Below are 13,449 nucleotides of genomic sequence, written 5' to 3'. Positions count from 1 at the left end.
AGGGTAGCACGTGTGTAACTTAGCCTGTGCCTAGTGCAAAGTGTGGCTGATTACATTTTACTTCTGTTATTCTTAACCGCCTCTCCCCCATCAAGAGATCAAACCAACCCATCAACACCCACCATGGGCTTGTTTTTTACTTTGTGTGTTCCTGTACATATAGGGAGATCAGAGGAAGAGTGGCAGGGGTCAGCCCTCTCCCTTCATCATGTGGGTCCCAGATAGCAAACCCAGGTCTTCAGTTTGGGTAGCAAAAGCTTTTACCTGTATGTCCTCCTCACCCCACCCCTTTTTCTGGTTTTTTTTTTTTTTTTTTTTTTTTGGACTACAGCAGCGTTCATCCCTTTAAAAAAATATATCAGTACTCTGAGTGTACACCTGCATGCCAGATGACATCAGATCCCGTTATAAATGTGTGAGCCACCATGTGGTTGTTGCGAATTGAACACAGGATCTCTGGAAGAGCAGTCAGTGCTGAGCCATCTTTCCAGGGCAGCAGTATTCATTCTTAACCACTGAGATCTCTCCCAACTGCCTGTTACTCCAGTTCCAGATGATCCGATTCCCCTGGCCTCTCTGGACACTCACATATACACACCCACATGGACACAACTTAAAAATAACCCTAGCACTTGGAAGGCAGAGGCAGGCAGATCTGTATTGCAGGCCACCCAAAGTTATCTAGTAAGACCCAGTCTAAAAAATTTTAATTTCTCCTTTGCCACTTTCATACATGTAATATTTTGTATTTTGATCATTTTTGCCCATTTCCTTATTACCCCCACTTTTACTTTTCCTTTAAATATTTATTGTGTGTATTGTGTATGAGCATGTCAAGTTCAAAGGACAATGTGTGTGAGTCAGTTCTCTCCTTCCACCATGTGGACCCTGGGACTTGAACTTAGGTTTTCAGGACTGTGCCTGCCAGGCCATCTTACCAACATCAAGGTAGGGCTGTGGGTTGGCAGCCTGGGCTACAGAGCCTAGGTAAAAGAAGCAAAAAAGGGCATGGTGGTGCATGTTTTCAATACTAGCACTCCAGAAGCAGAAGCAAGAGGATTCAATAGCTTGCTCTACATAGTGTTTCAGGACAGCCAGGGTTGCATGGTGAGACCCTGTCTCACTCCCCCACCAACCATGCTCCAAATCAAACAAAACCCCCCAAACAAGTAAATCTCATACATCTGTTTCATGTACAAAATTCTTCAAAAGACTGTGTATTTTGTATACTATGTTCAAAGACAGAAAAAATTAATATAAAATGACTTTAGGCTATGTGCACAGGGGCAAATCAAACAGAAATGTATGCAAACCTGTGACAGTCACTCCAACATCTCATTACACATTACAAAAATCATTGTGTTCCCCATTCCCCAAATCTGGAAAGATCCCCAAAGCCAAAATGGTCCTAAACACCTGAGGCAAGGTATGCACACACTATCTCCCTCAGGTGTGAGCACAGATGGAATAAATATGTCATCTGGACTATGACATAGCTCAGTGGGTAAAGTCACTTGCAGCCAGGCCTCACAACCTGAGTTGGCTTGGATCCCAGGATCCATATGGTGGAAGGAGTCAATCCTTCAAGTTGTCCTCTACGAATATGCACATACACATGTGCACGCATCCGATGCACATAACATACACATGTATATATACACACATACAACTTTAAAACATAAAAGCATCTCATTTTTCCCACACGGAACTGGTTTTGCACTGTGCATTCTTCCTTCTTCAGGGACACAGGCAGAATGGAAAGGTGTCCCTGTGATGGACAGCCGGTACAGACAACATTCACACTCCATGAGTGGTATTCACTTTATTTCATACATGTCAGCTCCACTGACTTGTCATTCCTTCAGTATCCATGGCAAAAGAAGCTGCACCTCTCAACAGTGTGTGCAGAAACTCTTTAAATGGTCTACCTAGACTCTCAGATGCCACAGCTCTGTAGCATCTGCACCACTACACCATGTTTGCTGGCACTTTGCCCCAGCCCTGTCTGGCATTTGGTATCCTTAGACCACCAACCAGGCTTATGCCACATGCCACATACTTAGAAACCCAGGTGCTATCATTGAGAACTGAGATTAGCAACATCTGCCATGGCAGTCCACTAGGTGGACTGTGGGACAGTCTATGTGCTAGAAACCCGTGTCCTGTGTCCTGCTCTTGCTTCATGTGGTGTTGCAGATGCAATCTGATGTCCAGGTGGCCCAAAATGGAGCAGCACTGTGGGAATTTCTGTGATGGTCCACAAGGAGCTTCCTGTCCTAGCACTGTGGTGTAAGTGAAGACAGACGACACAATGGGGGTGCAAAGGGGACCATCCTTCCATGGCCTTCACCCAGAAATCACCTCAGCATGTCAATCCACAATGTTGCTGTCCAAACAGAAAAGAGAACTACCCAAAAACCAAAACCCAGTGAAAGGACAGCCTGACTTTAATTGAGTCTCAGAAAGCCTGGACTCAGCAGATGTACCAGCCAGGTGTAAAACATTCTAGAAAACATGGAGGGAAGCACAGTCAGCCTGGCCGTCTGCCTTTTGCACCAGGTGCAGGTTACTTGGTCCAGCTGACTTTGGGGATGTCATAGTGCTCGGTGAGTGTGTCCAAGTGTCGGTTGAAGTCCTGTGGAAGACAGACCACATCACTATGAAGCAGATGGGCAGTATCTCCACCTGCATCAGCTTATCTCACATACTCCACCACAGGTCTCACAGCACCCAAAACAAGCCATGCCTGAGGGTAGGCTCCAACAGTCCAAGCTGCACTGTCTGGGCTCTGGCTACCCACCACGGCTCAGCCTGCCAACAGATACAGGGCTTACCTCCACTCTCTGTTTGTGGGTTTTTGACGCCTTCTTCAGGATTCTTTCCATTTGCTGGAGAGAGAAAAGACCAGAGTGAGTCCCCATGACTGACACAGCCCTGGCTGGAGCTGCACAGGTAGGCGCAGGGAGCCATAGCCCATTGGTGCCCTATTTGGGAGCGACCCTGCTTAGTCTCCCTACAACCCCAGTGTTCCTCATGGGCAGATCCTGCCAGAAGCGGGGAATCGGCTTTGAGCTGCCTGGAGCCACAGTGAAAGCCTGGAAGGAAAACATGTCCCACAGAAGCAGACTCCTTTCTGGAGTAAGGAACTCCAGAACCAGAATCAATGGTCAGTGTTCTAGCTTTCATTTTTGTTGCTATGACAAGATACCCAGGCAGAAAAGCAACTTGGGAGAGGAAGGTTATCTGGCTTGCTCTTTCAGGTTACAGTCCAAAAAGAGGGAAAGTGAAGGCAGAGCTAAGGGCCACAACTCAGTCACGAGCAGAGGTGCAGGGAAGTGAGCATGCCTCGCACTCAGTTCTCCTCTGCTTTTACACAGTCCAAAACCTAAGCCCTGGGGGCTAAAGATCTCCAGCTCAGTTCCGAGCCAGCACCAAATGGCGGCTCACAATTTCCTACACCCTTCCACACCTACTACACCCTATGGGAATGTCACCATGCTCAGTGAATGTGTTTGGGTATCCGTTGAAGTCCTGTAGAAGACAGGCCACACCAGTGAACCAGGTCAGCGGTATCCCCATCTATACCCAGCCTGTCTCACATACTCCACCACAGGTCTCACAGCATCAAAAAGAAGCCTGAGGAGACACCATGCCTGAGGGTGTGCTCCAACAGCCCAAGCTGCAGCCCTTTGATCCCCCTTTGGCAGCACAGCACATGCAGACAACACACACACATAAATAAAATTTCCAGCTGGGCGGTGGTGGCGCACGCCTTTAATCCCAGCACTTGGGAGGCAGAGGCAGGCGGATTTCTGAATTCAAGGCCAGCCTGGTCTAGAGAGTGAGCTCCAGGACAGCCAGGGCTACACAGAGAAACCCTGTGTCAAAATTAATAAATAAATAAATAAATCCAAAAAAAAATCCAAAGTCCTTCACCCAGGACTGAAGAGACGGCTCAGAGGTTAAGAGCACTGACTGCTCTTCCAGAGGTCCTGAGTTCAATTCCCAGCCTACCTGGTGGTTCACAGACATCTATAATGAGGCCTGGTGTCCTCTTCTGCCTTGCAGGCATACATACAAGCAGAATAGTCTTCCACCCAAGGGACCAGAGCTGCCAACGACAGCAGAAAGGGGTGGCAGATCCTAGGAAATTCTACCTTGTGTCAAGTTGTCAATTAGGGTGCCCAGGAGGGCCACAAGACCAAAGCCTGTGTCGTTATTCAATTGCAGAGGCGCCAAAAAAAAAAAAAAAAAAAAAAAAAGTGACTCCAGTTAAGTACAGGCTAGACCAGACCAGAGAACACTATTGGCTGGGAGACAGCAAGGTGACCATTACCTGCAGATTACCACACATCTCAGAAGCCCTGTGGTAATTCCAATACATAATTGATTCCCTTCATTAGATGGAGATGGTGCCTGCCTGGGTTTGATCAGCACGGGGTTATCACATTATAACATTGCACCCCAGAAGTTCAAGTCTACAAACGATAGTGCCAGGACAACCAAGGCTACACAAAGAAACCTGTCTCGAAAAATCAAAGCAAACTAAACAAACAAACAAACAAACAAACAAAAAACCCAAAATAACTAGTATGGCCTTGTGGGCCATGCCAGCCATTCCAGGATCTAGGAAGCTGAGGCAGGAGTTCAGGGCCAACTGCAACCTACACAGAGAGTTCCAGAAGAGCCTGGGCTCCATCCAACACACACACACCACCTTCAAATAACAAAATACATTTGAAGCTACGAAAGCGAGTTGTCATGGAAACAGACTTTGTGGTGACTTAAGGACAATGAACTTGGCCATTATTAACAGCGGATGACACCCGTCTGTCATCCCAGTACACAGGAAGACTAATTTAATTTAGTCAGGGCTACCAAGAGTTGGGAGAAGGCCTGGGCTACAAGGGCAGTTGGAGTCGGCCTGCTCTGCCCTGCCTCACCCGCTTCTCCTGCATCTTTTCGAAGGCCGCCTGAGCCGGCGTGCGCTTGTCCAGGCAGCGCCTCTTCTCCTCCTCGCTCTTCTTGCTCGTCCCCATGGCCTCCAGCATCTTGGCCTGGTCTTTGTCCTTCTTCTTCTTCTTCCTGAGGGAGAGGGGGCCGGTAAGAGAGGCCGGAGGCCGGGGTTGGCCCTCAGGGACAGACCGCGGGCTCCTGGGGCTCACCGCTTCGTCACGCCGAGTTCCGACACGCCTTTCAGCTTCAGGGGGCCCTTCTGGACCTGCTCGTACGCCTCCATAGCGCTCGCAAGCCGTGCCCCGAGAACTCCGCCACACTTCCTGTTTGCAAACAGTACTTCCGGCCGAAGCCCTCCTCACTTCCTTCTGATTGGTCAGCTAGCACGCACGCGTATTCAGGATACACTTCCGGTCTTAGGGACCGTGGCAACTCTGCAACGATGTAGCCCGCCTAAAGCCGTACTTCCTGTTTGGATTTATGGGCATCCGCTTTTACTTTGTGGCATTATTTACTTAATTACTTTTTTCCCATTTAGAAAATTACATTTACCCAGGACTCCAGAGACTCCAGGAAGATCTCTGGATTCGAGGCCAGCGAATACATAGTGACTTCAGGACCAGCACTAGAGACCGTGTCTCAAAATAAATAAGTAAAAAGGGAGATGAAATTTTTAAAATTACATTAAAAATTATTTACCTGTATACGTGTATGTGTGTGTACACACGTGGAAGACAGGACACCTTGAAGGACTCTCTCACGCTATGGGTTCCTGGGAATCAGACTGATAGGATTTTTTTTTCTTAGTAAATCATTTAAAGTGGGAAGATCCAATTTTAATCCAGATGATTTGAGATAGAAAATCCACTTTTAATTTGAGTCACACCCTTTGCTGGGAGCTGATGAAAAGGACATGGAAGAAGAGAGTTTACTCTCTCTGGCTGCTTGCCCTAGCTTTTGATAGCACATCCATACTTTCACTAACATTAAAGCCTGCTTCATTGGGATTCCAGCATATACTGAAGACCAGCCAAGACATTTAGCATTGTGGAGTAAACATCTATTGGATTCTCCAGCTAGCTAGACCACAGCCTGTGAGCCACCCTAGCTTCCCTGACCAATACAATAGCAGGCCTCCAGAATTATGATGAAATCACCATTCTGACCTTAAACCCCAGCACAGAGGGACCAGCACCTGCCAAATGGGAACAAAGACCTAATCCATCAAAAGTCTAGTCCATAGTTCCAGGATCCAGCAAAGTCCCTAAATGTACTAACCTTGCCTTTTCACTTCTGTGGGTTTGCTTCTTGCTATTCTTGCTAACTGAAGTATCTCAGCCAGGATGTGATTTTTGTGCATAAAATACAAAGAACTGTGAGACTTGGGGCTGCATAACACGGGAAGTTCACCATGCAGCCCCTGGCTTTCTTTCTGGCTTTAAGAGTGTTTCTCTTTGTGTGTTCTATGGTTTTATATATATAAAACATATATATGTTGTGTATGAGTGTTTTGCTTGCATGTATGTAAGTATACCATGTTTATGCTTGATACACAGGGAGGCCAGAAGAGCCTGTTGGATGCCCTGGAACTGCAATTACAAATTCTTGTGAGGTGTCCTGTTGGTTCTGGGAGTTGAATCCAGATCCTGCCTGAGCGATCTTTCTTTTCTTTCTTTTTTTTTTTTTTAATTTTTTATTGGATATTTTATTTATTTACAATTCAGATGTCATCTCCTTTCCTCATTTCCCCTCCCTAGAACCCCCTAACCTATCCTCCCTCCTCCTTTATGCTTTTATACCATTTTGATTACATGCATGTATTAAGGTCAGTTCTAGGTTGAGGGTCTAGCAAAACAAAAGATGGAAATAGTCAAGGAACAAGCAATACAATAAATACAAATAGTCAAAAAAAGCAAGGCATTAAACAAAATTCTGTGAGCACTCCTGTGATCACTGTTTCTAAGGACTTGTCAGGATGACCAAAGTATCTGAGCCTACTTCCCTGTCCTAGCCCAAAGTCATTTTCATGTCTGAAGCCTACTTCCTTGTTCTAGCCTAAAATTTAGTTTCCTGTCTAAAATTACTTCTTTGTTCTAGCCTAAGATTTAGATTCCTGCCTGAAGCCCACTTCCTTGTCCTTGGCCAATATCATAGTCCTGCCAAGCAGCCCATTTCCTTGTTCTTGGCCCATGTCAGATTTTTTTTTTTTTCCAGACAGGGTTTCTCTGTGTTGCCCTGGCTGTCCTGGAATTCACTCTGTAGACCAGGCTGGCCTCGAACTCAGAAATCCACCTGCCTCTGCCTCCCAAGTGCTGGGATTAAAGGTGTTCGCCACCACCACCCGGCCCCATGTCAGATTTTTGCCAAGCAGCCCCAAAGGCTCTCTGCCTCTCCCCTTTTTAAATTTCATTAACAAGACTGAGCCTGTCTTAAGTTTTTCTGACAAGAATGCCTTCCTTACCCATCATGGAATATGCATTATCCAAAGCAATGCATTTCTGTCTTAGGTTGGTAAGGCTCTGTGCAGAATTTTACCCATCCTTGGCTTGCCAGCCTGTTAATTTAATAACTCTGTCTGGGGGTCTGAGTGATCTTTCTAGCCTCATAGTGTGTGTTTGTGTGTGTATGTATGTCTGTGTGCATGCGTGCGTGTGCATACATGCGCTAAAAACCCTAAAAAATCTCCTATTTTTTTTTTTAAGACTAGAGGCTGGAGAGATGGCTCAGCAGTTAAAACCTGAGGACCAGGTTTCAGTTTTTAGCACACACATGGTGGTTCAAAACTATCCATAGGTACACAAAGGATGCACATACAGACATACAGGGAAAACACAGCACATTCTTAAAAGGAAAGTAAATCCAGTAATATAAAATAAAAATTTCAAAACTAGGTGGGTATGATGGTTCAGGCCCACAATCCTAGTACTCAGAAAAATGCAAGGAGACAGGAGACTCAAGGTAAGTGGCCAGCCTAGTCTACACAGCAAGTTCCAAGCCATAGAAGAGTACAAAAAGTGACCCTGTTTCAAAAACACAAACTTGTGGAGGTGTTCACCTTTAATCGCAGCACTTGGATGTAGAGGCATACAGATATCTCTGTAAATCTGAGGCCAGCCTGCTCTACTTAGCAAGTTCTATGCCAGCCAGGGGTTACATAGTGAGATTGTCTCAAAACAAAATGTTGCGGCCAAGCTACCCTATGTTGGGTATCAAAAATGTTGAGAGCCGCTCTAGTTCACGTTTGGGGGCCAAAATGTCTCGGACCACTCTGTCAATGTTAGAACCCGCACTGCCAAAAGCCTTGGGGGCTAAGTTGTTAGAGCCAGCACTGCCCCAAGCTGCTCCAGTCCGAAGATCGGGGTTCAACAAGAGAGAGAGTGAGGATGGACTCGAAGAATGGAGACCAGACAGAGTGTGACTCAATCCCGTTTATTCTTCAGTCTCTCTTCTTCTCTCCAAGTCCCAAGCTTTGAGTTCCTAGTCCCTAGTTCCTAGTCCCTCCAAGTTCCAAGTTACTTCTTCCAAGTGCTAAGTGGCTAATGTCTAATTCCGAGTTCTTCCTCCAAATGCCAAGTGCCTAATACCTAAGGATCAACTCCAAGTTGTACTGTAAGTTGTACTCTCTAACCTAATTACTAGTTCCAAGTTGTACTTCCGAGTGCCTAATAATCTGTTGCTTTTTTCTGTCTGCCTCTTGCCTTTTATATGTCTCACTTCTAAGCCATGCCTCTAAGTCACGCCTTTAAGTCATGCCCTTAGGCCTTGTCTCTAAATCTGATCTCTAAGTCATGCCCTTAAGTCTCGGCTCTAAATCACAGCTTTAAGTTTCACACACAAGATCCTGGGTATCTAAAGCAAGATGTTATCAGAGTGTGCTCAGCTGTTGTAGACTATTATAATCAAATCTCTTGTCAGGGTATATGGCTCAAGATGGCTGCAAGGATGATAGCCGCCTTGTGTCGGCTCCCCACAACAAAACAAAACAAAAATTAACTATTTAATGTCATCAACTATAGTCATGTGTTGTGCCACTGATCTCTTGAACTTTATGATTCTATCTGCAATGGTATGACATTTAGCCTCTCCTCGGGACCCTGTAACTATTCTTCTACCTCTGCTTACATGAGTTCAATCTTTCCCTCCCTCATTTTTCTTTTCTTTTCTTTTCTTTTCTTTTCTTTTCTTTTCTTTTCTTTTCTTTCAATTCCACATGTTGGGGCAGAAGAGATGGTTTAACAGTCAACTCTGTTCCCAATACCCACATGATGGTTCACAACTACTTGTAGCACCAGCCCTGGGGGATCCACACCCTCTCCTGGCCTCTGAACCCGCCTGCTCACACACACACACTCATATACACACCCACTTAAAAAAAAAACCTTAAAGGAACTTCCATATGTATACCTTTAAGAGAAAGTGCAGAACAAATTCAGGAAGCTTCCCATTGACTTAGTCAAAGCTGTGAGGTCAGGTTCAGAAAGGTCTTCCACAGGTTTCTAGCAAGTGAAGACAGAAACCACAGATGAGGAAGTGGGCCATGTGAGACACTGACAGAGAGGTGTTGTGTAAGAGCAGTTGTGTCATTTCAAGTATATGTGTAAAGCAGGTTTCAGAAGTGGGTTGGAGGAAGAGCCAACAATCCTGGGGGAATAGTCTAGTAATCCTAGAACTGATGTAGAGTGAAAAATTATAAAGGCCATTTTATGAAATATGTGTAGATTTTTCACAGAACTCAGAACTGAAAATAAGATTTCAGGCCTTCACGTTCCAGGTGAAGGACACTTGCTGGATTACATTCCCCAAGCCTCGCCCAAGGCAGGAAGGTATTCCTCACTACAGATAAAGATGCTATCATTTGGGCTAGTTTCTCTGAAATGTTCCACTGTTCTTGGTTACCCCTCCCTTGGTCTTCCCAGTGCTATGTTCAAAATTTGTAAAACAACCAATCATGTGTAAGCGCGTGAAAATGCCTTCCTCCCCCACCCCATGCTATAAAAGACCCTTTAACCCACCACACGTGGCCAAAAACCCTGCTCTTGGAGCTAAAGAGCTTGTCGTTTTGACCGCCGGCTCCTCCCCTAATAAACCTCTGCTGATTGCATCCAGGTATGGTTTCTTGTGATTTTTGGGTGGTCGCGATTCCGGAGGCTTGAGGAAGGGTCTCCCGAGTATGGGGGTCTTCACTGAGACAGCTGAGACAAAAGAACTGTGGAAAGTTCCAGGGCAGTCCAGCCTGGGCTGTAAAGTGAGATCCTGGTTCAAAAGCCAAAACCAAAGAAAGTAGGAAGGGGGCAGGAAGGGGTGGGCCTGGGGCTTGGTTAGTAGAGTGTAGCACATTAAATAGGGAGGCAGAGGCAGGAGGATCGGGGATTCAAGGTTATCCCTGACTACATAGTGAATTTGAGGTGTGTGTATGTGTGTGTGTGTGTTTATAAGTGTTTCATGTTGGGTATTTTGTTACAGAGCAGGAAACCGACTAAACACTGTGGGATGAGGCTGGAGAGATGGCTCAGCGGTTAAGAGCATTGAGTACTCTTCCACAGGATTGACGTTCAATTTCCAGCACCCACATGGAAGCTCACACTGTAGAGTGAAAAATTATAAAGGCCATATGCTGGACCAAGTACACCTGTCTATAACCCCAAGGTCTTATGCCCTCACACAGACAAAATGCAGGCAAAGCACCAATGCACGGAAGATAAAAAAGAAAGATCCTGTTGCTCCTGTAGTGGACTCAGGAGCAGTTGACCCAGGCTTGGTTCCCAGCACCTGTGCCCTTCCCCCAGGCCTGAGCAGGCCTGCAAAGTCATTTACCACAATAGACCAAGCAACAGTAGGACCTAGGAGAAGCATTGCATTACCAGCCTTGGTGCCTTGGAGCCTGCTATCTGAGCTAAGAAGAATGGACTGCCTGCTGAGCTAGCCTTGACACCTTCCAGACTGCTATTTCCGCTGGGCTGAAGAGACTCTGGGGGTGGGGCTTCCCCTTTATATGTGAAAGCAAATTATTAAACTTCGAGCCTTGATCAGAGAACTTTGTCTTGGCTTCATCTCTTCCCGCCCGTTTCCCATCCTCAGCCTCTCTTACAGGTGAACCCGGTTCAATTGTTGCTGCTGGCAGCAACAAGCACCCACACAGTAGCTTACAAACATTTGTATCTCTCGTTCCAAGGAGTGCTCCATGGGTACTGCATGCACATAGTCCACATGCAAAAAGTAAAAAAACCAAACAAACAAAAAACCAACGTTTTGTTTCTTAGTTTTTGAGACAGAGTTTTTCTGTGTAGCTCTGCTCTGTAGACCAGGCTGTCCTCAGTTTGGGGATCCGCCTGACTCTGTCCCCCATGCACTTGGATTAAAGATGTGTACCACCACCACCTGAAAGACCCCAAAAGGGGACTCTCACCCAAGTCCGGACCTGCAACCCTAGGACACACGAGAAACCATCTTGATACAGTTGCAAAGGAGGTTTAATGATGAGGGCCCACGGGCCGGAACATATCTCACTCAGGAGATAGAGATTCCGACCCCTAGCCCAGGAAACTTGGGATATTTATGGGTAGGGGTTGGGGAGAGCGGGGAAAGTTTGGCGCGGTTACATATGATTGGATATTTCAAACATCCATTCCCAAGCCTGGTTTCCATCTAGCCCCCATCCCAATTATCCTAATTTACATCTGTATCTTGCTCCTGGGAGAATTCCTTTCAAGTGACTTCTGTTTACCCAAGTGTTTTATTGCCTCTATCTTGGGTCTTTTGTGCCTTTGAAATGTTTATTCAAGCCCTTGGAATGCACCCCATGGGCAGCTAACACTTGAGTGAAAATTGAAACTCTGAACCTAAGAAACTTTCAGTTGAGACCTAAAATTTCATTTTTACAATTTATTCTCACACACCCAGTCAAAAAAATATTTAAAATAACAAAAAACATTACAGTGAGAGGAAACGTTACTAACATCCTCTATGTTGTCTTTCCTTCTCCCTGTCTCCCTCCTTTTTTATTTTCATTTCTCCCCCCTCTTCTTCCTCTTCCTCCTCCTCATCATCATGACTTTACAGTGCTGGAGACTGGATGCATGTCCTCTTGCATGCCAGACATGCAGCTGTATGATTTAACTATAGTCTCAGACCTTTTGTGAATAAATAAACAAATAAATTGCTTACTTCTTACTAGTGTGAGAGAGAGTGTGTGAGTTTTTTCTCTGTTCCCATCTTTATGTATGTCCTAGGGATAAAACTCAGATTGTCACAGCTGCTAACCCCTTGACGAGCTGAGTCACCTGGCTGGCCTCTTTCATGGCTAATGCCAAACCAAGCCAAGCCAAGCCAACCAACCAACCAAACAAAACCCACCAAGTTCTTATATATCCCTGGCTGTCCTGGAATGTTTCATGAATACCAGGGCTGGCCGTGAAGTCATAGAAAGCCACCAGACCCTGCCTCCTGAGTTCTGGGATTGATTAAAGGCATGTGCCACCATGCCCCCACTTCCTTTCTTGCTTCTTGATGTTACAAAATTGTTACCCTGCATTCCAGGCTGGCCACGAACCTGCAATACTCCAGCCTTCATGTCCCAACTCCTGCATTGACAGGTATGTGCCACCTCGATCATCCTTACCAAGGTGGCTTTGCGTGGTGGGAAACAAAATCCATCTATATGAGGGAGGCAGCGGCACCTGCCTTTCCAAGTTGCACTTGCAGGGGGCAGCAGACTACTGCCTGATGCAAGGCAGTGAAACCCAGGGAGCAGGAGATGAACTTGTGGAGGCTGCCTGAGAGCTGCCAGCACCTGGGCACCTCATTAACAAAGAGGTGTCTGAGGGCCCAGATGGCTAAGTAAGCAAAGACTCTTGCCACTAAGTCTGATGACTTGGGTTCCATTCTGGGGAGCCACATGGTGTAAAGAGAGAAGCAGCTACTAAGAGTTGACTTCTGACGTTGCGCTGCTTAAGTTTGTTTTTTTGTTTGTTTGGTTTTTAGTTTTTAAATTTTTTTATTTTTGTCAATTTGACACAAGCCAGAGTCATCTAGAAAGAGAGAATGTCTATTAAGAAAATACCTCGGGCTGGAGAGATGGCTCAGCCATTAAAGGCAAGGCTCACAACCAAAAATATAAGAAAATACCTCCATCCAATAGACCTATAAGCAAGTCTGGGGTATTGCCTTGATAAGGGAGGCCCCAGCCCACTGTGGGTGAAGCAAACCCTGGGCAAATGGTACCTGGTACTATAAGAAAGCCCGCTCAAGGGCACAGCAAGGTTAAACGCACTTGTTGCTCCTGCAGAGGATGGGGGTGGATCCCCAGCTCCCACCGGTGGCTCTCGGCCATCTGTAGCTGTCGCTTCAGGCAATCTGATGACCTCTTCTGACCAGGAATATGTACACAGTGCTCATAAATACATACATATTGTACCATACCTCTAAAGAGAAGGAGGAGGAGGAAGATGGGCAGGAAGAGGAGGAGGAAAAGGAGGAGGGGGAGGAAGAAGAGGA

General features: G+C 46.1%; 1 protein-coding gene across 1 annotated transcript; it reads right to left on the bottom strand.

Moving 5' to 3' along the window:
* Positions 1 to 1,807: 1,807 nt before the first annotated feature.
* Positions 1,808 to 5,322, bottom strand: Fam32a (family with sequence similarity 32 member A). The gene is made up of 4 exons (XM_034521011.2): positions 5,166 to 5,322; positions 4,944 to 5,085; positions 2,835 to 2,888; positions 1,808 to 2,635 (listed from the first exon to the last, which is right to left on the bottom strand). Exons 1-4 carry the CDS (start codon positions 5,237 to 5,239, stop codon positions 2,567 to 2,569), a joined length of 339 nt encoding a protein of 112 aa, XP_034376902.1. The 5' UTR covers positions 5,240 to 5,322; the 3' UTR covers positions 1,808 to 2,566.
* Positions 5,323 to 13,449: the final 8,127 nt, after the last annotated feature.

Source organism: Arvicanthis niloticus, chromosome 16 (genome assembly GCF_011762505.2).
Source record: "Arvicanthis niloticus isolate mArvNil1 chromosome 16, mArvNil1.pat.X, whole genome shotgun sequence".
NCBI lineage: Eukaryota > Metazoa > Chordata > Mammalia > Rodentia > Muridae > Arvicanthis > Arvicanthis niloticus.
This window is presented reverse-complemented; position numbering and strand designations above follow the sequence as displayed.

Bases quoted from the DNA above. Each gene is read 5' to 3' on its own strand.
- Fam32a (XM_034521011.2), bottom strand. From the start codon at position 5,239: ATGGAGGCGTACGAGCAGGTCCAGAAGGGCCCCCTGAAGCTGAAAGGC. The intron at 2,889-4,943 runs GTGAGGCAGGGC...TTCTCTCTCCAG, and splicing joins AAAAGATGCAGGAGAAGCGG to CAAATGGAAAGAATCCTGAA. The intron at 2,636-2,834 runs GTAAGCCCTGTA...TGTCTTCCACAG, and splicing joins CCCACAAACAGAGAGTGGAG to GACTTCAACCGACACTTGGA.